The sequence below is a fragment of the Callospermophilus lateralis genome, chromosome 13, assembly GCF_048772815.1.
Source record: "Callospermophilus lateralis isolate mCalLat2 chromosome 13, mCalLat2.hap1, whole genome shotgun sequence".
NCBI classification, from domain to species: Eukaryota; Metazoa; Chordata; class Mammalia; order Rodentia; family Sciuridae; genus Callospermophilus; species Callospermophilus lateralis.
The window spans coordinates 61,616,513-61,638,626 of record NC_135317.1 but is presented as its reverse complement, the minus strand read 5'-3'; the positions used below and the strand labels follow the sequence as shown (position 1 = coordinate 61,638,626).

Below are 22,114 nucleotides of genomic sequence, written 5' to 3'. Positions count from 1 at the left end.
GGGGCAGGTACCTGGTGTCTCAACACGTTGAAAAAAGGGTTTTGTTCTGAGAGGGGCTGGGAGGCCTGACTTTCTCCTTTTTCCTAGTCTCTGCCTATAATCCCCTTCTGCTAGTTCCCTGGCTTCCTCCAGGGCCTTCTAAATCGCCGGTCCTCTCCCAGTTCCTGGGACAGGTGAGCCTCTTTCCTCCTGGAGTCCTTTCATTTGGACTCTTCTGCTCGGCTCTCCTGGGGATGTCCCCCGCCGGGCTCCGCAGTTGGTTCTTCCCGCTCCCTCCCGCCCCTCGGCATCCTCCCTCTGCTCACTGCAGTCCGCCCAGCGGCTTCGTCTGATGACGCGTTTTACGTGCGTTGGGCGGAAAGCGCCTGCGGTGGAGGAAGACAAAGTTCACTCCCACTACCCGCCCCCTGCGCTGGGTCCTCCCGAAGTAGGAAACGTTGAAAGAGAGGGTCCTGTGCTGTTCTGCAGGGAAGCGTCGCTCCGCTCAGCTGTCCCTACACCATGGACTCAGTACCTGCTACTGTGCCTTCTGTCACTGCTTCCCCGGGGGACCCGGAGCTCCTGGGACCCCTGTCGGTGCTCTACGCAGCCCTCATAGCCAAGCTACTGGAGGTGACGGTCCCATTCCCAGGGAGGGACCCCAACTCTGGCAGGCGGGTGGCTGAGTTCTGGCGGAGTGGGTGCACTGACTGTCGCGGCGACGGAGAAATGGAGTGTGTCAGGCCCAAGGCAGGCAGGACGTGACTGTATTGTTAACGAGGCCGGTGAGAGTGTACTTGAGCTTTCCCCACTTGCACTTTTTTTTTGACGGAATAGAGGTGACAACCTCATGTTATGTTCCGAAATGCAGCCAACAATAGAAACAGCTAACGTTACTACAGGTCTTTTCCCTACGGAGACTGCTGGGGAATTGGGCCCAAATGACAGTTATCTCGTATTGCGTGTAGAGGGCGGTGAAAACAGGGAAGAGTAGGCAGGTGTTTAATGCACTGCCTTTGAGCAACCATTTAAAATTAGGCTTTGAATTTTATAGAAGGGTGTTAAATTCAGAGAAGTTTATCTAAGCCAGTTCTCAAGAGTTGTCTGAAATTACATGTCACTTATCTGTTTATATAAGAGTGGAATGGAAGTAAGATTTAAAATCTTATACGTATATCATCATTGTTTTTATTTGTTGCCATAAAATTAATTAGTTCTTTCATATATTTAAGTTTTTGTCTTAAATGAATTTTTTAAATTATAAAAACCAGGTTATCTAAGAGAAAAGAATGATCCAGAGGGATTCTAGCCAGGTGTTAGACAATGTGATGATATAGGGCCTGTTACAAACTGGAAATGTATGCTCAATTTAAAGTATTTAGATTCGGGCTGGGGTTGTGGTTCAGTGGTAGAGCGCTTGCCTAGCATGCATGAGGCACAGGGTTAGGGTTAGGTTTAGGGTTATGGTCAGGGTTAGGGTTAGGGGTTCGATCCTCAGCACCATATAAAAACAAAATAATGTGTCCACCTGAAACTAAAGATACATAAATAAATTTTTTTAAAAAGTATTTAGATTCATTATACTTGAAAACACTGCAAGTGAACAAAAAATATGAGACTGCCAGTATCCTCTCTCTTGAAGAAGCTATTGGAAAATATTGAGGAGGTGGATTTCTGATGAGGAGGTTGGTTTAGAATTGCCATGATTCTTTGTGACTGTTTTGTTATAAATTTAAGGTTTCCCATTTCTTCTAATTTGTCTGTTTCAGCTGTTTACTACATTGCCTGATGAGTATCAACCTGGGCCTGATTTTTATGGACTACCATGGGAGCCTGTAGTTTTCACTGTTTTCTTTGGATTTGTATCCTTTGCCATTTTCTTTTGGAGAACTGTTCTTGTTGTGAGTAAATTAACTTACTTATACCTTAGCACATAAGCACAAGGATTATTTTATATAGTCACTGCCCCCCCTTTTTTTCCTTTTCAGTTGCTAAAACACAAATTAGTGGTTTAAGTCAAACTAACCTTATAAAATAATTTAGTGTGGGTGCAGTTGGTAGAACTGGTAATTCTTACAGCCATCCTGACCAGTATTTTCATACGTATCAGAAGTCTTAAAAGTGGGATAAAAGATGGGATAGGTTAGATAAATATCCTTTTATGTAGCATATGTGTCTAGTAATCTATATTAAAGAAATAACTATGCTTTGAAGATTTTGGTAATGTTTTTCAGTGGAACAGTGTATTAGATTGAAGACAGCACAACATAATTCATTTAGGGGTTATTGTATGTTCGCTTAATGGAATAGTAGGCAGATTTATCTATTTCAAAGCTTTGAGGTACAGAAAATGCTCACAATTAAATGTGAAGTGGAAAAAAAAAGCAGAAACTAAGATTTAAATGTTGATGAACTGTATGTTAATATAAACACATATAAACAGGGGGAAATGCTACAAAGAAATACAGTAAAATGAGAAAAAGGAGATGAGATAATTTTTCCAGTCTTTTATATATATTTTTCCCAGATTTTATGATTTGATCATATGTTCAGAAAATACCTTTTTATTTGGAAGTTTAGATTATGTGTTGTCCAAAAATCCATTAAATGTTTTGTTCATTAAGTCTTTTTTTTCTGAGCAGAATTAGTCTATCTCTGTGTATGTGTGTACATATATGTATAAGCGTATATATACGCTTATACATATGTTTGTACTGTAGGTCATTCTGTTTCATAGTTATTTAACATAATTGGAAGAAAATTATTTTAGGTAAATGGACTTTGCATATGAAAAGCCTAACAGTTAAAGAGGCCAAAAGCATTGGATACAAATCTTTTCAAATCTGAGTGTTCTTTTTCTGATTTCTTAATTATATCAGACATAAGTTTCCTCTCCTTGTACAATTGAGTGTAAAATCTCTTAAAAAGTATTCCCTTCTTAAATAGAAGAATCGTTTGCCTGGATTCCTGTGAGGAATTTTCTAATCTCATTGAACTTTTTCTCAGCTAAAAGGAAAAAGGAAATAGAAGGATAAAGAGAAGGGAAAAACATGAAAACACTTTATATTTCTCTCTCTTGTTTCTTTCATTTCAAGAACCCCGGTACCTGTTTCTCTTTTCACTAGGTTATGTGGGATCTGGTTCCTAGCTGTTGCTCCTCAGTTTCAGCATTTGACTTTGGAGCTTTAGTCTCTTCCTTAGATGATTGCTTTTATGCTACTTCCCATTTTCCTCTGTTGTCATTTTGAGTAAAAGGTTAGCAAGGCTATGACATTAAAGAAATGCCATTTGTTTCTGTGTTGGAGTTTTCTGAATGCAATTTCCTATTACGAAGATCCCATGGATGATCCATGGACACATCTGAGTATCCCATCACCATTTATAACATTTGAAAGGACAAGTATATGCTAAGTTACAAAGAAATTTAGTGATGTTTTTTAAAAATTTCTGCTTAGGTTTTATTATCAGGCAGTTTATTGCTGTCTTTAGGAAATGATTGTTTTTGTCCTTTCCAGAATATGTTAATTGTCATTTCTCTTGTTGCTTGTGCATTTTCTTCTAGCAGTCTTCCCTTTCAGATTTCTTGCTATATATTTAACGGTTTGTAGAAATAAGATGATGTAGCCTCTTAGTTTCTAAATTCAGCCAATAGCCAAATTTAAATTGGAGTTCTAAGATGTTTTCTGGTGAGTGAAAGTGGCATATCTTAGTACAAAGATTATGCCTTTAATATTGTTTCCTCAGATTCCTTTTGAATAGTCATTGTTTCTAGACTTTATCCTGGTTATTTAGAATTCTCAAGTAAATGATTTTGAGTACACACACACACATACACACACACATCTTTACTGTGAAATAAGGTACATATCTTAGTGTTTTTATGTCAGAGCCTATTTATGAAATATCACTACCAATTAAATTTAAAATGCTTGTTAACCTTTACTTATTTTTAATCCTATAAATTTATTATCCTGAACCAGAATGTTATTAAATTCTCACTTGGTTATGATTCTGACTGTTGTTTTAGGAATGCTGTTTCTATTGAGCAGATGTTTGACATCAAATTTAATCTTTTTTCTCTCTTCTAGGTAAAAGATAGAGTATATCAAGGTAAATTTTTAGGTTTCTTAAACTTGTAATAACCCTTTGTATTGGTGTTTGATGTGTGTTTTATGTATGTTAGAAGTAGATACAGTGACTTTTAATGTCTATTACTTTTTTACCTCCTGAAAATTTTACTATTCCTAGGTTGCTAGCATGGATAATAGAGTAGATGATGATGGTTCCAACTCTGAGATAGGAGATAAAGAGGAGGAACAAATTGTGGATAGGGAGATGATAAGTTTTAATTTGGGGCAGATTAACTTTGAATATTGATGTAATGCAGATGTATTACATTTGAAGAGTATTTCTATGCTAATGATTTAATCATGCATTAAGTAATTGAGTAGATAATTTAAAGAATGGTAATGTGACTCAGTATGCTTTCATTTCTGTTTTTCTTTGCAAAGAATTAAATGATTCCATTTTCTGAAAAGAAAGTGTTTTGAGAAGGGAGGAATATCAAGCTACAACACTTTACTGTATTTCCCATCTGTGAAATAAGCTTAAATTGAAATATCATTTTGGATGGGAGGGGTACCTGGGATTGAACTCTGGGACACTCTACTGAGCCACATCCCCAACCCCCTATATTTAGAGACCAAGTCTCACTTAGTTGCTTAGTGTCTCGCTCTTGCTGAGGCTGGCTTTGAACTTGGGATCCTTCTAGCTCAGCCTCCTGAGCCACTGGGATTACAGGTGTGCACCACCGCGCCTAGCAAAATATCATTGTTCTTATATTTTTCTTAAATTTTAATAATTTTATACTCTTATTGCTAATAAGCATAGATTGCTTTTTAAAAGTATAATAGTTATGCTAAGAAGTATTTCCTCATAGTACCATATAACATGTCTTTGCTTTTAGTAGATTGAGTAATTGAATTTCATTTAGTGATTGTAATAATCTTGTGTATTTCCCCCTTTTAGTCACTGAACAGCAAATTTCCCAAAAGATAATCAATTTCATGAAAGAAAATGAAGAACTGAAAGAGAAATTTTCAAAGTATGAACAGAAGGTATAATTATTTTTTTGTTTCTTTCTCCCTTGGTCTAGCTTGAATCATTTCTACCTGTTTTAATTTAAAAATCGTATTTTAAAATTTTTGTTTCATTATTTCCTACAAATCATCCAAATTCTAAGCAGTCATATGTATTAAGTACTGCTTTCTTCTGGAAAGGGTCACTTGTCTGGAAGTAACTTGTATAGTAGCACTATAATTTGTGTATCTTAATTCTGAATGCTTTATTTACATAGATGAAGGAATCAAAGAAACAGGTCCAAGAAACCATGAAACAAAATATGATTCTTTCTGATGAAGCAACTAAATATAAGGTAAAAATCCCTTCTTTGGGGGGAATTACATTCTAAACTCAAAAGTAAATGTAATGAGTGAGTAATCTTGACACCTTTTTTCCCAGGATAAAATAAAGCTTCTTGAAAAAGCTAAAGAACTTCTGGATGAGAAAGCTAAAAGTCTTCATGTTATGTTAGAATCTGAAAGAGAACAGAAAGCTAAGAATCACGACTTGGTAAGAGTTTTGCTGCTAAGTGTTTCTGTAATTTGGCTTTTGAAATATTTTGTAAAATTGGTTAAGTTGAACTTAGTCCAGCTGTTAACTAAAGTAAGATTAGGAGTCAAGGAAGTTGAACCCACTTCTGTGCCCATTTTGTGGAACTTTTAAGTACTGATACAACAAATTATTTTTATGGGCCTAGGAAATATTTTTATTCTCAACCTTGGATAATTTTCATATTGCTTTGCTCTGCCCTTGGAAACATGCAGATCAACTAAAAAACTATTATCCAATTGAACAGTATTTGTTTACTTTTTACTTGAAAGAGTAATGAATTAATCAATTTTCTGTACTTAAAAAAATTTTACTTACATATTTCATTTTCAATTTCTATAAGTTTCTGTAATTACATAAAAGTTGCAAAAGATAGTAGAGAGTGTGTTCTGAAATATCCTACCCCCAAGTAAGCTTGATCACCTAGCTGAGGTAGTATTTATCAGATTTCTCCAATGTAAAAATTCTTTCCAATCCTTTTCATATTATATTCTTTGGAAGTTACCATGCACAGCCCACAGTTAAAGTATGAAGAGTTACGAGCTCAGGATGCAGCTCATGGTAGAGCACTTGCCTAGATGCATAAGGCCCAGGATTCAATCCCAGGCACTGCAAACAAAGATTGCAGAATTATGTCCACTTCCTTAAGGAGCGAGTATCTTTATAAATTTTTTGGAATTCTTCTGTATGTGAGATTAGTCTATTCTCCCTTAAATTTTATCATTTTTTACTTCAGATAAGAAAATTTTAAAAATTATCTTGGGAAATTTTTTTCTCTATCACTAGAAAAAAATTACTAATTTGAACTGGTTTATTTGAAACAGTAATTAATTAGTTAATTTTCTATGCTTTAAAACATTTTATTATTGCATTATGATTTTCTATACTTTGACCTTTTTTTCTGGTTATAAACAGTAAGGTTGTGGATGCCATGAAATATTTATGACTTCATTTTCCCTCATCTCTTTCAGTTCTTGATTTTTTGCTTAGTCCAAAGGTGGATCCCCTGCATTTACCTGAAATGTAATGGGATGGCTTGACAAATATTTTGTTGTGTTTATCTTTTTTAGTATATATATGTGTGTACACACACACACACATACACACACACACACACACACACACACACATATATCAGTATTTCTACTGAAATCCTAATGCATATTTTGTGTTCTGTTTTCACCTGGCAGATAATGGAAAATAAGAAATCTATAGAGAAGCTTAAAGATGTCATTGCAGTGAATACTTCTGAACTTTCAGAGGTAAAGCTGCCAACTCTTGCTAACGGGATATTAATACTACATCTTAGTTTTGTTGCGGACCAAAAATTTGAAGTGTGCTAAAATGTGCAAAAAATGAGAACTATATGATGTCTGGTTTGGGAAAGTATAACTTTGTTTTTTCTTTGAAATTAATTCACTAACTGTAGTGTTTTGCATTAGCTTCAAGTTGTCCTTAATGAAGCTAAGCTTCGTGAAGAGAAGGTGAAGTTGGAATACTGTCAGCTTCAGAAAGAAAATACCATGCTTAAGAAGAAGAAAGAGCAGGTAAAGAAAATTTGATGTCATACATAATGTAAACTAGAGAAGTGAATATCATTATCTTGTATCTTTCTTGGATCTGTTTCTGAGGTAAGGAATATTCATGTAGGACCTTTTCTAGATATGCAAAGTTTAAACATGCTCCCTAAATTGAGTGCATATATATGTTCTCTATCTGTTTTGGATTTTTGGATTATTACTTTTCTTATCAAATGTCAATCAGTTATTAACTTGCATAGCCTCAAAGAAACTTTTTAAACCAGAAAATTAAGTATTTTATGATCCTCTTTTGAGTAGTTACTGATTCACCGGCCAAGGGAAGATTACATGATAAGGAGTCTAAATTTAGGAGACAGTCATATGTGCCCAGCCGTTCCTGCTGGAGGTAAATTATTTGAATTGGCAGCAATTTTCTGGGGAATGCAATACACAGGGTCAACTTCCTGAGAGCTCTGATGTTCTTACTGCAGCTGTGAAAGTTGGGGTCACTCTGCCCTCTTCCTTAACCAAGGTCTCAACCCCCTCGATTGAGGCAGGCCACCGAGGAGTATGGTTCTCTATTTCTTTGTCTAAGTCTTGTAGTCCTGATGTATCCAGTGCAGAAACCCCTCCCTAACCCATAGGAATTCATGTGTTTTGACTTTTCAGTTGCAGCAGGAAGTCAAAGACTGGAGTACATCACACACTGAGCTCAGTGAACAAATCAAATCATTTGAGAAGTCCCAGAAAGATTTACTTGTAGCTCTTAATCACAAAGATGATACTATTAATGTAAGTTTATACTCCAAATACATGTTTCATCTCATGAATTCTCCTGAAATCTTCTGAATTAAAATCAAGAGTCTTCTAATCTTTTGCTTCTTTTCTAGGCTTTGACTAATTATATCACACAGTTGAATCGGTTACAATGTGAATCTGAATCTGAGGATCAAAATAGAGAAGATGAGTCAGATGAATTAACCAATGGAGAGGTAGCAGGTAAGATCAGTCTCAGGGAGGTTGAATCCTTTTTTTGCTTTCCTGTCTTTAATTAAGTATTTATACAGATGCCACTTTTCAGCTGGCTGAATTTCTTCTTAAACTTCAGGGTTGTAGACACATATCACTGGATCTATAGATATGTCTGTTGCATTGGCAGAGGTGGGTTGCTGGGGTATAATGTAGCAATAGGCATGTGAAGAACACTGACTTTTTTTATCCCATTGAAAACTAGTAAGTACACTGCAGCTACAATAGTCACATCCTATATCTCTAAGTATTGAACATTGTACAGTAAGAGAAATTTATTTCTTAACTTATGCAGATGATACTTGATTTTGATACTCATCATCTCTATGGCTCTGTGGTTTTAAGGTCCACAGTCAGTCTTAAGAGTCCGGAGGTAGTTGGAACCATAAACTAAGGCTGTGAGAACAGAGGCTAGAGACTATCAGAAAGCTAGAGAGAGGGAGTGTAACAGTGTTTACTGATGAGGAAAATATTTCCAGATGTTTTCTCCCAAGTTGGATATTGCTTACATAGCAAGTATTTCAAACCACACCTGGTAGTAGATTCAGGGAGAAAATAGAGGATTGAATCTTTCTAAATAAGATACTTACTTGCCCAGGTGAAGATAGATCTGAGAGAGAAGAAAAGCTTTTATCTTACAAGAATAGCATAGATAACATTTTAGTTGTGCAAACTAGAAATTCACCTTTTGTTTTGTTTTGTTTTTAAGACAAACACAGTACTTTTATTTATTTTTATGCTGAGGATCAAACTCAGTGCCTCACACATGCTAGGTGAGCACTCTACCACTGAGCCACAACCCCAGCCCGAAATTCACCTCTTTCTCTCTCTCTGTTTTTTTTTTTTAAATCTAAGCTTGCAATTCTCTTAAAAGTCATTAGTCTAATCAGTTTAGTTATTTAATTGATTTTTTTTTCTTCCGGTGTTTGAACACAATCATTATTTAGTTTGGGGAAGTTAGGAGAATATAGAGTTAAAAGTAAGGAAAGAAAAAGCTAAAGTCTTTTGTTTTTTAGGTGATCGGAATGAGAAGATCAAAGATCAAATTAAGCAGATGATGGATGTCTCTCGGGTATAGTTCTTTGTAAGAGTCCCATAGTGCCTGTGAATTCTTCCTGTGCCTCACTTTTAAAAATACCTCTCTTTTCTGCAATTTTTAGACACAAACTACAATATCAGTAGTTGAAGAGGATCTAAAACTTTTACAACTTAAGCTAAGAGCCTCGATGTCCACAAAATGTAATCTAGAAGGTGGGTTCTTCTTGAGAAGAAATTGCCATGTTGGAAAGACTTAAAATTTTATTGGAAAGATAAAGAATGGCTTCTTGCTTTCATGCTTCTTACTTTTCTTGGCACTACTCCCTCAAACAAGTTCTTAAGTCCTTGTACACATATAGAGATAAGCTGTTTTATCCTTTACAGATCAAATAAAGAAATTAGAAGGTGACTACAATTCACTACAGTCTTCTAAAGTTGAACTGGAAGAGGAATGCAAAACTCTAAGGCAGAAAGTGGAGATTTTAAATGAACTCTACCAGAAAAATGAGATGGCACTACAAAAGTAAGATTTTCATTGTTTGTTATTGTTATCACTGTGTGAACTAATAGATAATTTTATCTTTTCTTAAGATTATTTACAATTTCTTCTAGTTGTAATAAGTAGAGATTTGTCTTTTTTCCTTTGTGTTTTGTTTCCTATAAGTTGCATTTTTCTTTCCATCATCAGTCTTAAGAGTCCTGAGGTAGTTGGAACCATAAACTAAGGCTGTGAGGACATCATAATCAATTGTCAAATTCATATGAAGGCAGGAAGTGGTAAACTGGTATTAACAGTCACCGATGTGGAAATACCTCTCAAAGTTCTAGACCCTTTCTATGATCCCCCTGTTTATTTTAATTACCTTTCATTGAGATCAGTTATGTAATTCTAATGTTTTGAACTTGTATCTCTAACTCTGGACCTTTAAAAATACTGAGTGATTTGGAATGACATGTTTTAGTAGAATAAAAACTTCAAAAAGGAATAATATTTACTTATTGATGGTACAAGTTTTGGACTTGAATATCTCAGATGTTCACACTAAAAATTGAACTGTGGCAAGGACCTTAGGAGTTATGATTACAGAAGTACTTGTTTGTAGTATATATTCATATATTAATCTTCTCAGTGTGGAGCTAGTTATTTTTTGAAAGTTCATTTGAAGTTTTTAATCCACAGAAATACTTGAATTCTCTAAAAATAGGTTGTGTCAGATTTTATTTGTTTGCACCTGATTTTACTCTTCAGTATATATATATATGTGTGTGTGTGTGTGTGTGTGTGTGTGTGTGTGTGTGTGTGTCTTGTAAAGCAAAGACAGACCTTCTTACAGACCTAACTATTTTTAGGTATTTTGACTTCTGTTGCCTAATTAATGCATTAAATATTGAAACCTTTCCATTAACTTTTCTAAAATTCTGTGATCTCCAAGTGACCTTTTTAGAATCTCAAATTTTTGTTCAGGCCAGTTCTAAATGCCTGGCCTGTTTCAAAGAAACATTTCTCATTTTATCACTTTTTTTTTAAAAGAACACTTGTTTTCTCTGTCCCTACTAGTAATCTGAATGACCTAAATGGCAATTGATTTTCTTTGTAATGCAATTAAATTGTAGCACTATTTTTCTCAACTCCTCCAAAATTCATTCAGTCATCATCTGTGGTTTGTACTCTTTTTACTCATCCCCAGGTACTATGTTAGTTCATGCCTGTGTCATCTTTTCTGTTTCTAACCTAGATCATCTGTCTTCATTCTCCATTTTTTATATTTGTATATAACTTATTTCAAATTCTTAGTAGTTTTCTCTATAGCCGCTTGAGTGGACTTTCTAAAATATAAGTCTGTCCATGTCAATATGTGCCTGTGGTTTATGAAGAATTTGATTTCTATTTGATGACCTGTTTTTTTCTTCCTTGTATCTTTTTAATAGTTTAAATGTTTTTAATTATTTTCCTCATCCCCTGTATAAGCTTGATGTAATCATAAATTATAATGGAATTATAATTATATAATTATAATTTTATTCATCTTCTCATAATTTAAAGGCCATGGTATATATTCTGAATTTAATAAAAACCTGACATAGATTAATAGGTTTATTATTTTTTTTTATGGGCTTTAAGTAGCTCCTGAATCAGATAACTGTTGTGGCATTGTATGTTAGTACTTCATATACTGTGAACTCCACAAGACATTCATTCAATTTATACACATATTTAAAGTTTCTGTAGTTCTGCATTCTACACTGTTAGTTTCTTATTTGAAATTATTTTCACTCTATTTGAACATTGTCCTTTAATGATAGATTTGATTAGTGTATCAAAGTAGTACAAGGATAAACAGAATAGTATTTTATCCACTAAATATTGCTACCTTTATAATCTGTATTAGGTTGACATGAACTTCATGATTAGAGTTAAAACCAGTTTTTAAAGGATCTTTCTTTTGGCTACTGAATTTTGACTGTTACTTAGTTTTAGCAATTTAAAAATATCCAATTAATTACCATCTGTTTTAAATTTTTTCTTTAAGGAGTCCATTATCATTGTTGTTTGGTCTTATCCCTTCTCTAGTTTCTGTAGTCCTTTCTCTGTTTTTTTAACAGTTGTATTGGGAAGTGCCTAGGTGTAGTTTTCCCCACCCCACCCACTTTTCCTCTTGTAGTTATGTTGCTTGGGACCATTAAACACTTCTTGAATTTTTGAGTCTTTTTCTAAATGTTGATTTTACCTCATTCTCTCTTTCTGATTATAATAATGCATATTAGAATTTGATTTCCCCTGCCTCCTACATTCTGGATTTACTTCTTCTGGATATTTTCTTCTGACCTGTCTTAAAAGCGCTAGGATTTATTTTACTTCCCAAATCTGCTGCTAAAATCATTCATTGAGTTTAGGATTTTAAAAAATTCAGGGTTTAAAATATTATTTTAGTTGTAGATGGGCACAATATTTTATTTTTTATAGGATTTTTTTAAGAGAGAGAGAAAGAGAGAGAATTTTAATATTTTTTAGTTTTTGGCAGACACAACATCTTTGTTTGTATGTGGTGCTGAGGATTGAACCTGGGCCGCACGCATGCCAGGCGAGCACGCTACCGCTTGAGTCACATCCCCAGCCCGACACAATATTTTATTTATTTTATGTGGTGTTGAGGACTGATCCCAGTGCCCCACACATGTGGGGCCTGTGCTTCACCACTGAGCCACAACCCCAGTCCTATTTCAGTACTACAGCTCAAACCCAGGACCTTGAGCCATGTGCTCTACTATTGAGCTACTTCCCCAGACTCCTTGCTCTTTCTCATAAGGGACTAGGGTCTTACTGCTTTCCAAGCTATCTTTAATCTCATAATTCTGCCTCTGCCTCCTGAGTATCTTCGACTGTAGGTAGGTCACCACACCCAACTATTTCTTGGTTTTATAGTTTCTAATCCTTTGACAAAATTCGTAATCTTTTTTTTTTTTTTTTCCTCTTTTGTGGTGCTGGGGTTTGAACCCAGAGCCTTGTGCATGCAAGGCAGCACTCTACCAACTAAACTATATTCCCAGCCCTGAAATTCATAATCTTGACTTTACTTTTTTGACTATATAAAGCACAGTGATTTTAAAACATGTGTGGATAACTCCATTAGGTGGTTTCCTTTTCTGTGGGATTTTTTTCTCACAGAATTTTGTCTTATGGAGTGCCTGGTCAGTTTTGATTGGCCAACATTGTTGTGATAATTATAGATGAAATTTGAGGACTAAGACGAAGTTATCTTCTTATAGAAAAGTGTTGAGGTTACTTGAGTAAGATTGTCACTTTAAACTTAGTCAGCAATTAAGATAATTCAAAAATGACTTGTCTTTTCAATGTTTCAGTATTGTTCCTTTTGGATTTTTTGCCTGTTCATCACTTAAGTGTGCAGAACTTTCTAATCTAAACTCAAAGGCTAGGGCTTTTATTAAGGGTCCCTTTATTGGTAGCCCCAAACACTTCTTTTTTCCTCTAAGCCCAGGAATTTAATGAAGGCTTGGTTCAGACTCTTATCTTTGTGTTATCTTCAATAGGAGAAAAGTACCTTAAAGTGCCAGCCTTACTTGTAATTCTGAGATTCCTTTTTCTAATGGATCTTGGCCACATACATATATCTTCACTGACTTTTTAGCTTGGATCCCTTCAAACACAATTTTATATTCTTATAAAGATGTTTTGATTGTTCTTAGTGCTCTCAGACTAACTCTTTGATAATTGGAAACAAAATTCTCTCTGTCCTTCAAGATTCAGTTTTCTCCATATTCCTTCTTAAGCCAGTGGGGAAAATTATTATATTCCTTTAGGCATCATTTATACCTGAAACAGTGAGCTCTTTTATTCTTTAGCATCTTACAAGGTAACTAGTATATTATAGCCACTCATAAAATACTTGCTGAAGAATTAAATGAGAAGCTATATAAGAATATATAATCCCCTTTTTCTATTTGGTATCAGTAATCCTTTTTTACTATAGTTCTTCTGATTTATGGAAAATTAAGTTTCAAGTTAATTATCTTTTGAATTGGAACTATGGCTAAAGTAGTACAAGGATAGCAGAAAATAGTATTTTTTAAATCATTAAATGTGGCTACCTTTGTGTCAGTAGATGAACATCTTGAGTTTCATGATCAGAGTTAAAACTTGTCAGTAGATAATACTCTGATAGTGGGTCAGTTTGGCTTCTTTTTCTGGTTGATAGACATTATCAAAACTCAGATTTGTCTTTTTGCTTAATTACAATTCTTTTGAAATAGATGTCTAAAGTGTGAAAAATGTTCTGTGGTTAATTGCATAGCTAAAAGACATATTCTAGAAGATTTTTTCTTTGACTGACTATATCTTTATTATGGTACCAGTCTTGGATTGAGAAAAGAGTTCCTCCATGACAAAGATATACTTAGTGTCCTACCCATGGCAGAAACCAGAAAAGAATTATCCCCTGCTTTATCCTAATATGTTTAATTATGTTAGGTTGATCAGTCCTGATCTTCCACATTGAAGTAAAGTGAGTTTTTATTATCTTACACACAGGAGACTTGCCCTTGGGGCACATGTTGTTTTCACATTTATTTTATTTACTGGTAAGTAGAGAATTAAGAGGAGAAGTTAGAAAATGTAAGTGATTTGCCAGAGTTTGATTTACGAAATTGCAGGTTTGAATTCCTATTTTATGTGCCTAAGCATTTTATAGAATTGTGGGAAGTGATATTCACAAAGAGAAACTTTTGATTTGATAACTGGATTTATTTTAGGAAACTGAGTCAAGAAGAATGTGAGAGACTAGAAAAAGAGCAGCGGCTGTCAGCTGCAGATGAAAAGATGGTTTCCGCTGTACAGGAAGTTAAAAATTACAAGTGAGTTCAGTTTCTAAAGGAGGGTGTCAATGTCTAATGAATTAGTGTTAGCTTTCTTTTTAATCTTTTTTTTACATTATGTAGATAGAAGAAAATAGCATGGAAGTATAAATAACGAGAGGATATGAACACATTCAATTCACACAGGAGAAAAAATAAATTTCAACTTAACAAATGAAAAATGTTAACAAAAATTTACTTGTACCCAATGGGCAAGACCATAGGGAACTTGGTCAATGCAAACAGTTCTGGGGGTTTTGTATGTTGTAGTAATTCTTTAAGAAATCAGTTTGCTGTGTGATGTATCAAGACCCACAAAAGTGTGGCATTTGATAGACCTTGGAAATCTTCTATGGATATAATTTGAAAAAAAGAAAAAAAGTTTTAAGGAGGAAGATATTTCTAGCAGAACTACTTGAGAACACACTAATGAACAGTTAAGGAAATTATAATTTATCAATTCAGAATCTCTAGCAATTAAATGATAAAGAAGTTATTAGTATTAGGTTTTTATTTTATTTATTTATTTATTTTTGGTGCTTTACTACTAAGCTACATCCTTAGACCTTTTTTTTACTTTGAGACAGGGTCTCAGTTGCATAGGTTCCCACTTAATTGCTGAGAGTGACCTCGAACTTGTGATCCTCCTGCCTCAGCTTCCCAATCATTGGGATTACTGGCATGTGGCATTGCACCTGGCCTGTAGTATTAGTTTTGATCACACTGGATTCATATAACTATAGAAATGTTTTTCTTATGTATGATAAAAGTCTTTAAAAGTATAACTGATGGAATAAAGGGAAAATGGTCAGAATGTTTCAAATTTTATTCAATTGTTGTAATTCTTAGGCGGAGAATTGAAGAGATGGAAGAAGAATTACAGAAAACCGAGCACTCATTTAAAAACCAGGTAGTAATTAATACTGTCCTGCAGTTGCAGAATTCTTTGATATCTAATACAGACAATTATAGGCTATTATAATGAGTCCCTAAAAACATTTTTTTAATGTGTTGTCTTTTTCAGATTGCTATGCATGAGAAGAAAGCTCATGATAATTGGGTAAGATTTTTTCCCCCTTTTCTTTATTTTGTGCATAGCCTACCGCAACTGAATTTGAATATTTTCTCTTTAATAGCTCAAAGCTCGTTCTGCAGAAAGAGCTATAGCTGAAGAGAAAAGGGAAGCTGCTAATTTGAGACAGAAGTATGTGGTTTTTGCTATCTTACTGTATGTTTTATAGTGTTTTAAGATTATGCTAGATATTATCTACGATTGCTGTTTCATAATTCAGCCCATTCTTTCTCAATATTCAAGACTACTGGAAATGACCCAAAAGATGGCAATGCGGCAGGATGAACCTGTGATTGTAAAACCAATGCCGGGAAGACCAAATTTACAAAATCCTCCTCGGAGAGGTAGGGGGGGCACTTTGTAAAAGGAGCTATTTTATTTCTTCGTGCAGAATGTATGTAAATTACTTTTTATTTCTGTGTGTAATGGTTATGAAATAATCTGAATGATTTGCTAAAGCGGGAGGTGTGGGGGTTGGTGTCAGGGAGAAGGCTGCCTTAAAGTAGTAACACGGCATTGTTGTCTTTAGGTCCACTGAGCCATAATGGCTCTTTTGGTCCATCCCCCGTGAGTGGTGGAGAATGTTCCCCTCCACTGACAGCAGAGCCAGCTGGGAGACCTCCTTCTGCTACTCTTAATCAAAGAGATATGCCTAGAAATGGATTTGGTGAGCATTCACATGTTGCTTTATAGTAAACTGCTTCAAGGTTTTGGGTTTTTTTCCCTTTTGAATATTCTAATGAAAACATAGAATTTGGGCCTGTACAATATATAGAAGATAATTTCTTACTTTATCTTAGTGAATGTTTTCTGTAAAATCTGTTCTAGAATAGAAAACATTTTTTTTTTCCCTCGAGGTCCCTGTATTGTTTTTTTCTTTTAAATTTTACACTGTGAAGTGTAAACCTTTATCTTTAAATTAAATCTCTATGGTGTTCCTTTTCCAAATATTATAAAAGTAGCCTTAAACTTTATGTAGCATACATATTTCCAATATAAAATACTGAGTCTTATTTCCAATTCTGAATAGGACTGTAGTCTTGGTAAGATTGGAAGTCAGGTTATACAGACTAAAGAAAAGCCAACCTACACATACTTCATGTATATAGCTTAAAGTTTAGGACCAGTACGTATTAATTTGCTGTTCTACCAACCCAAGGCAGTTCTTTATTTTACTTAAGTCTCTTCATAAATTGTGATTTATGTATTGGGCAACCCATTTTTTTAAAAAAATATTTTTAATTGTAGATGATGTGGTGCTGAGAATCAAACCCAGTGCCTCACACATGCTAGGCAAACACTCTACAACTGAGCTACGACCCCAACCCCTGGGCAACCCATTTTTAATGTTGCTTTCTAGTTATTGTTGAACCCTGACCTGTCCACCAGTGGTTTATTTCTTCTGAAAAATACATACAAGGGCTCTGATCTTTCTTTCCCAAGGGTCAATGGATGGACCTTTACCTCGTACTCAATGGTCTTCTGAGGCATCTGGGAAACCCGTTGCCTCTGGTAAAGAGACCAAGTAATTTCAAAGAATCTGTAATTGTGGATGCAGGATTTTTATTCTTTTCATGTTAGAATAAGTCTGAATCCATTCTTTGATCTCTAACAGACCCAGGATGTGGTCCAGCTCACATGAACAGCAGCTCCAGAAGTTCTTCTCCAGCTAAGGTGACGGATGAGGGCAAGGTAAGTTCTGTAGTTACTGTGAATCACGTGGTTGTGCAGGAACATGTAGCTTTCCTACAGTACTTGCTCTTTGCTTTATCCTTCTTTGTGTTCTATTTGTACTCTCCCATTTGTTTTTTAAAAAGCAAACCATTCCCCAAGAACCTGAGACCCCCTCAGTTTCTACCATTACTACTTTGACTGAGCATCCAGTTGGAGTAAGTACTTAGAGGTTGAGAACTGAATTGGGTTTTATTCTGTGCATTTCTGGGAAGGATATTCAGAGCATGACACTGATCTTGTTTGCTTTAAACTGCATGCAATATTGAGCTTACTTTTCTCCTTAACTTGGAAATGTGGCTTAAGTGTGTACAACTATAATGAACTACAGAATGTGAAAAGTTATCACTCTAACTTTATATGGTGTTTTGTGTTGAATGTTCTAAGGCAAAGTAAATTCATTATAAATTATATAATTCATCATTTTTATTTTTGTTTGGAAGAATGCTATTTAAGAATTCCTCCATTTGTGCAAACCCTATTTTGAGTGATTTGAATTAGATTGGTATCAGATTTTCTGAAAGTGAAATACTGTTTCAGTGCAACAATGATAATCTGAAATGTCCTCTTGAGCCAGTCCCAAGCAATGGTCTCATTTGTTCACATAAGTGCATTCTCTTGTAACTGTGTTGCTATTATATCTGGTAGGTCTTCTGCAGCTCTATAATAAAATAAATTTTTAATTGTTTAGTTTCAAACCCACTACTCATAGGAAATGATAAATCAATATCTCAAATGGTGTACAGTAAATGAAAGTAAATATTAAAGCCTTGTCTTCCTAATTTGTGTATATAGCATTGTGTTGGAAAATACTTCTCAAGTTCCAGTGTATATATTCCAGGAATATACATCTCTGGAGCAATCTAAGGGCAGCTTAGATAAGACCCCCAAACCCCTTTGTAGTAGAAGATTTAAAAGAGAGCAAAGACCCGTTGTTAGAGAGGAGTAGAGGTGGGAAAAGCATGGCTTGGAGGCAAACCTGGGATTGAGTTCCTTTAATATGCAGTGTGGCCTTCAACACATTATGATAATCCATTTGCTTTTGTTCCCTCTTATTTAAAACAAGACAGTCTACTTAAAGATCTCAGAGGTTGAATAATATATGAAAGACTTACTGAAGATACTCTGAATAGTAGCTATTATTACATGGGTAGAGAATGGATTTTTCATTTTATTCTGTTCATTCTTAATATGGAAGTAATGAGCTATTGTGATGAAAGGGAAGTGATGGGGAGGGGGGGGACTCCCTTTGAAATAGGTTGTAGTGAATACAGCATGACATACTGGTCAGAAATCACCTGTTAATAACCTCTGCCAGTCCTCTTGCCTTTCCCTTTCCTGTGCAGATATAATCAGTAACAAACTGCTCCCTCTTGTGGAATCCTTCTAACTTCTGTAAACTGTCAGTGGGAATACACAGGAGGGGTGGGTAGAGTTTTGTTGCACTGATGGTGTTCTCTGGACAGGTGCCTGTTTTGGGTTTTAGCTTTTATCGGTGTTGGTACTTTGTCTTAATACATAGGAATTTTAAAATTTTTAACTGCTTTCAAATCTTAAATTGCAGGTTAATATGGCTATGAAAGGGCCCCCTCGTTTCTCAGGGGTACCCTTCATGGGCCCCCCTATGGGACCCCCGATGGGACGGCCTCCACCACCTCCCATTTGGTATGGACCGCCATTTCAGCTCGGTGGGCCTTTTGGGCCTCGGCCAATTCCTCCTCCATTTGGTATGATGATCTGAACAGTAGTGACTGACTTATAAATCACATTCATCTTTCATTTCTATTGCTTGCTAAAACAGTTGGTTGCTATCTCAGGTCTTAACAATGAAAGGATACAGCTGAGTACATTTTAACTTTTCCTCCAGTTTTCTGGGACATATGGGACACTACATAATCTTATACTGAGATAGGCAATAGCTATCTCTCATAGACAAGGATAAGGGGCTATATAGAAAAAAGCCAGAAATATTACTTCTGCAGATGTTTGTTGAAAATCTGTTGATATGCACTGCAATAGATGGAAAGGTGGATGAGACACATGCCATAACTTAAAATTTTGTCACAGATATGAAAATCCTATAACATAAAGTTTGTAATCACCCATAATGGAAGCATAAGCAGTAGGTTATAGAATATAGAAAAGGAAAAGTCAAACCCTCCTTACTTGAGAAAAGTCAGAGGGAAGTGTTAAAGAGGAGGATTTAACAGTGACCTAATAAATGTTGCTGATTTAATTAGGTGGCTGTGGAAGGCCTTTTCCAGGAGGGCATACACCTTGATTCTGATGGCATGTGTAAAGTCCATGCTGAAATATTTCATGAATTTTTAATGGATACAGTAATAAATAGTGGGATTTCCTTTTATCAAAATTTCTTTGATGTAGTAAAGTTCTTATTTCATAATCTATCATCTTGTCATGGTAATATAGTACTTCCAAATATAAATGGAGCTCTTGTGAGATAGAAATAATTCTGCAATTATATAGTAGGGAAAGAAAAAAGATAAGCCTGGAGCTAGGTAGAGCCATGTTTAAATCCTTAATATGTTGCTTCATGGCTGGTTGGCCAGGCTATTACCTAAACTTGTTCCATTTCAGTTTGCCTCATCTGGCAAGTCAGAATGTTCACCAGTTGATGTTCTAGGCTTGGGAGAAATTAAAGACTATATTAACATACTTGAAATCACCCAAGTTCAGAAATTTCTGGGTATTTACATAACTTCCTTTTTATTTTCCAGATCCTGGTATGCGTCCACCAATAGCCTTCAGAGAATATGCACCAGGTGTTCCACCTGGAAAACGGGATTTGCCTTTTGACCCTCGTGACTTTTTTCCAGGACCTGCACCATTTAGACCTTTAGGCTCATTTGGCCCAAGAGAGTACTTCATTCCTGGTGACCCATTACCACCTCCAACTCATGGTCCCCAAGACTATGGGCCACCACCTGCTGCAAAAGACTTAATGCCTTCAGGCTTTAAAGATGAACCTCCACCTACACCCGATTCTCAGAGTAGTGAGGGCTGTTCACAGGCCTTAAAACAGGGCCCATAAAATTAACCTCTGACACTTAGTCAGAAAGTGGACTATGAACTATTCATTGTGTTAAAGGATTATTGGCTTCAAAATATAAAAGTTTATTTTAAATGGTTTATGTTTTTAGAATGAAGCTGCCTTGGCGCAGTATACATTTTGAGCCAAAATATTTTCCCCCTAAATATCCCCCACTTAAGCTAGAGTATCCTTCCAACTTTAAAATGTGCAATAAGGAATACCTTTGTTTCAGTGAATGTAGCATATACAATTGCTAAATGATTTAGAATGTCATAATTATGGACATTTCCTGTGGAAATGCTTTAAGAACATGTATTTCCATTATCCTATTTTTAGTGTATTCCAGTTGATAACAGAGAAATGGTGTTTTATAAGCTTGATTTTTCTCTTTAAATATCTGGTCGCAGAGACTGTTACGCTAAAAATGTTTACTCAAAGATCATAAACTTCATTTTCCTTCTTGCTGAAGTTCTTTGTTGTAACAGTTCATAAAAAATTGTTTATTAATATTTCCCAAGTGTGTGTTGATTCATTGGATCGTCATGAGACTTTGTGCCATTGGGGAAGCATGTAAACTCACTCTCAGAACTGAAGATGGTGACTTGGCAGCATATTCCCTGTTGCACTGTTAAGGAGGCTGGACCTTGGTCAACTGTGGACTTCTACAGAGGAATTTCTTTTACTTGTGAGAAGTCTTGTGGCTCTATTTTTGAAGCACATTCATGTACTTTTTTCTAACCACTGTCCATGTGAGAATGGTTTTCTGAAAATGAGTTTACATTAGTAGCAAGAGTTGTTTGACCTGAAGTTCTACTGCTTTTGCCATTATTGCATTATAATAGTAAAATATAGGGTGGTATGTTGTGTCTATAAAAAATAAGGAAATTTCTTTTAAAAAATGTACACACACACACTCTTCTCTTTCCCATACCTTGCCACTGATTTTCAAGGAATATGATAAAAAAATTAGAAGAGTATAATCCTCTATGTCTTTAATCAGCAACTATGGGCTGAATTAAATTCTTTTTTTTATAGATACTCAAATATATTTTATTTAAAAATCAATTAAAGCAAGTACTGAATCTGTAACTACTGTCTTTAAAACAATGTTTCTAAGAACTAGCTCTCCAGAGCTGTAATTTTAATTACAGCAATTTTAACAGTACATTTTAAGAGGTTTAAGATTTAAATAAAATTATAAATGCCTGGTACTTTTGTTTACTGCTAGAACCATATTCTTCCATTCTTTAAAGTTCTAGAAAGTAATAGGATTGTTGAAACCTAGAACATATCATTGTTCTTTTTATGTGCCCTAAGTATTCTCAAAATAGGGGCAAAAGCTTCAGTGTGAAACAAAATCTCTGAAACAAAATCTCTAAACTACTGAAGATGACTCAGAATCAAAAAGAATTTGAGTCCATTAGGAAGAATTCAATCTACATAACCTCCATTTAATATCAGAAGCAGCAGCTGGTGTGTAAGAGGAAAACCATATAATAGCTTATACCATTTTTAACCATGTAAAATAAAATTTAAGTCACAAACACCAATTTTGAATTTATCTTTCAACCTCTACAGGACACAAGGCAATGCTGAAGTTACTATAACTTCTAATTTTAAAATAGCATTTAAATAAAGGTGATGTCAGCTAGG

The 22,114-nt window shown here is 35.1% G+C and overlaps 1 protein-coding gene across 1 annotated transcript in view; it reads left to right on the top strand.

The window, feature by feature from the left end:
- Mia3 (MIA SH3 domain ER export factor 3) overlaps nucleotides 1-20,978 on the top strand; it is a 50,706-nt gene extending 29,728 nt beyond the window's left edge. Inside the window, exons 7-29 of the mRNA XM_077110707.1 lie at nucleotides 311-427; nucleotides 469-612; nucleotides 1,749-1,880; nucleotides 4,068-4,089; nucleotides 5,008-5,096; nucleotides 5,336-5,413; nucleotides 5,500-5,610; nucleotides 6,840-6,911; nucleotides 7,092-7,196; nucleotides 7,839-7,961; nucleotides 8,060-8,168; nucleotides 9,215-9,270; nucleotides 9,359-9,449; nucleotides 9,621-9,759; nucleotides 14,505-14,606; nucleotides 15,456-15,516; nucleotides 15,631-15,666; nucleotides 15,743-15,810; nucleotides 15,922-16,022; nucleotides 16,208-16,345; nucleotides 17,294-17,370; nucleotides 18,974-19,136; nucleotides 20,148-20,978. Coding sequence (XP_076966822.1) covers nucleotides 311-427; nucleotides 469-612; nucleotides 1,749-1,880; nucleotides 4,068-4,089; nucleotides 5,008-5,096; nucleotides 5,336-5,413; nucleotides 5,500-5,610; nucleotides 6,840-6,911; nucleotides 7,092-7,196; nucleotides 7,839-7,961; nucleotides 8,060-8,168; nucleotides 9,215-9,270; nucleotides 9,359-9,449; nucleotides 9,621-9,759; nucleotides 14,505-14,606; nucleotides 15,456-15,516; nucleotides 15,631-15,666; nucleotides 15,743-15,810; nucleotides 15,922-16,022; nucleotides 16,208-16,345; nucleotides 17,294-17,370; nucleotides 18,974-19,136; nucleotides 20,148-20,461 — 2,448 coding nt within the window. The 3' untranslated portion in view covers nucleotides 20,462-20,978. The remainder of the gene's footprint in view (nucleotides 1-310; nucleotides 428-468; nucleotides 613-1,748; nucleotides 1,881-4,067; nucleotides 4,090-5,007; nucleotides 5,097-5,335; nucleotides 5,414-5,499; nucleotides 5,611-6,839; nucleotides 6,912-7,091; nucleotides 7,197-7,838; nucleotides 7,962-8,059; nucleotides 8,169-9,214; nucleotides 9,271-9,358; nucleotides 9,450-9,620; nucleotides 9,760-14,504; nucleotides 14,607-15,455; nucleotides 15,517-15,630; nucleotides 15,667-15,742; nucleotides 15,811-15,921; nucleotides 16,023-16,207; nucleotides 16,346-17,293; nucleotides 17,371-18,973; nucleotides 19,137-20,147) is intronic.
- Nucleotides 20,979-22,114: the final 1,136 nt, after the last annotated feature.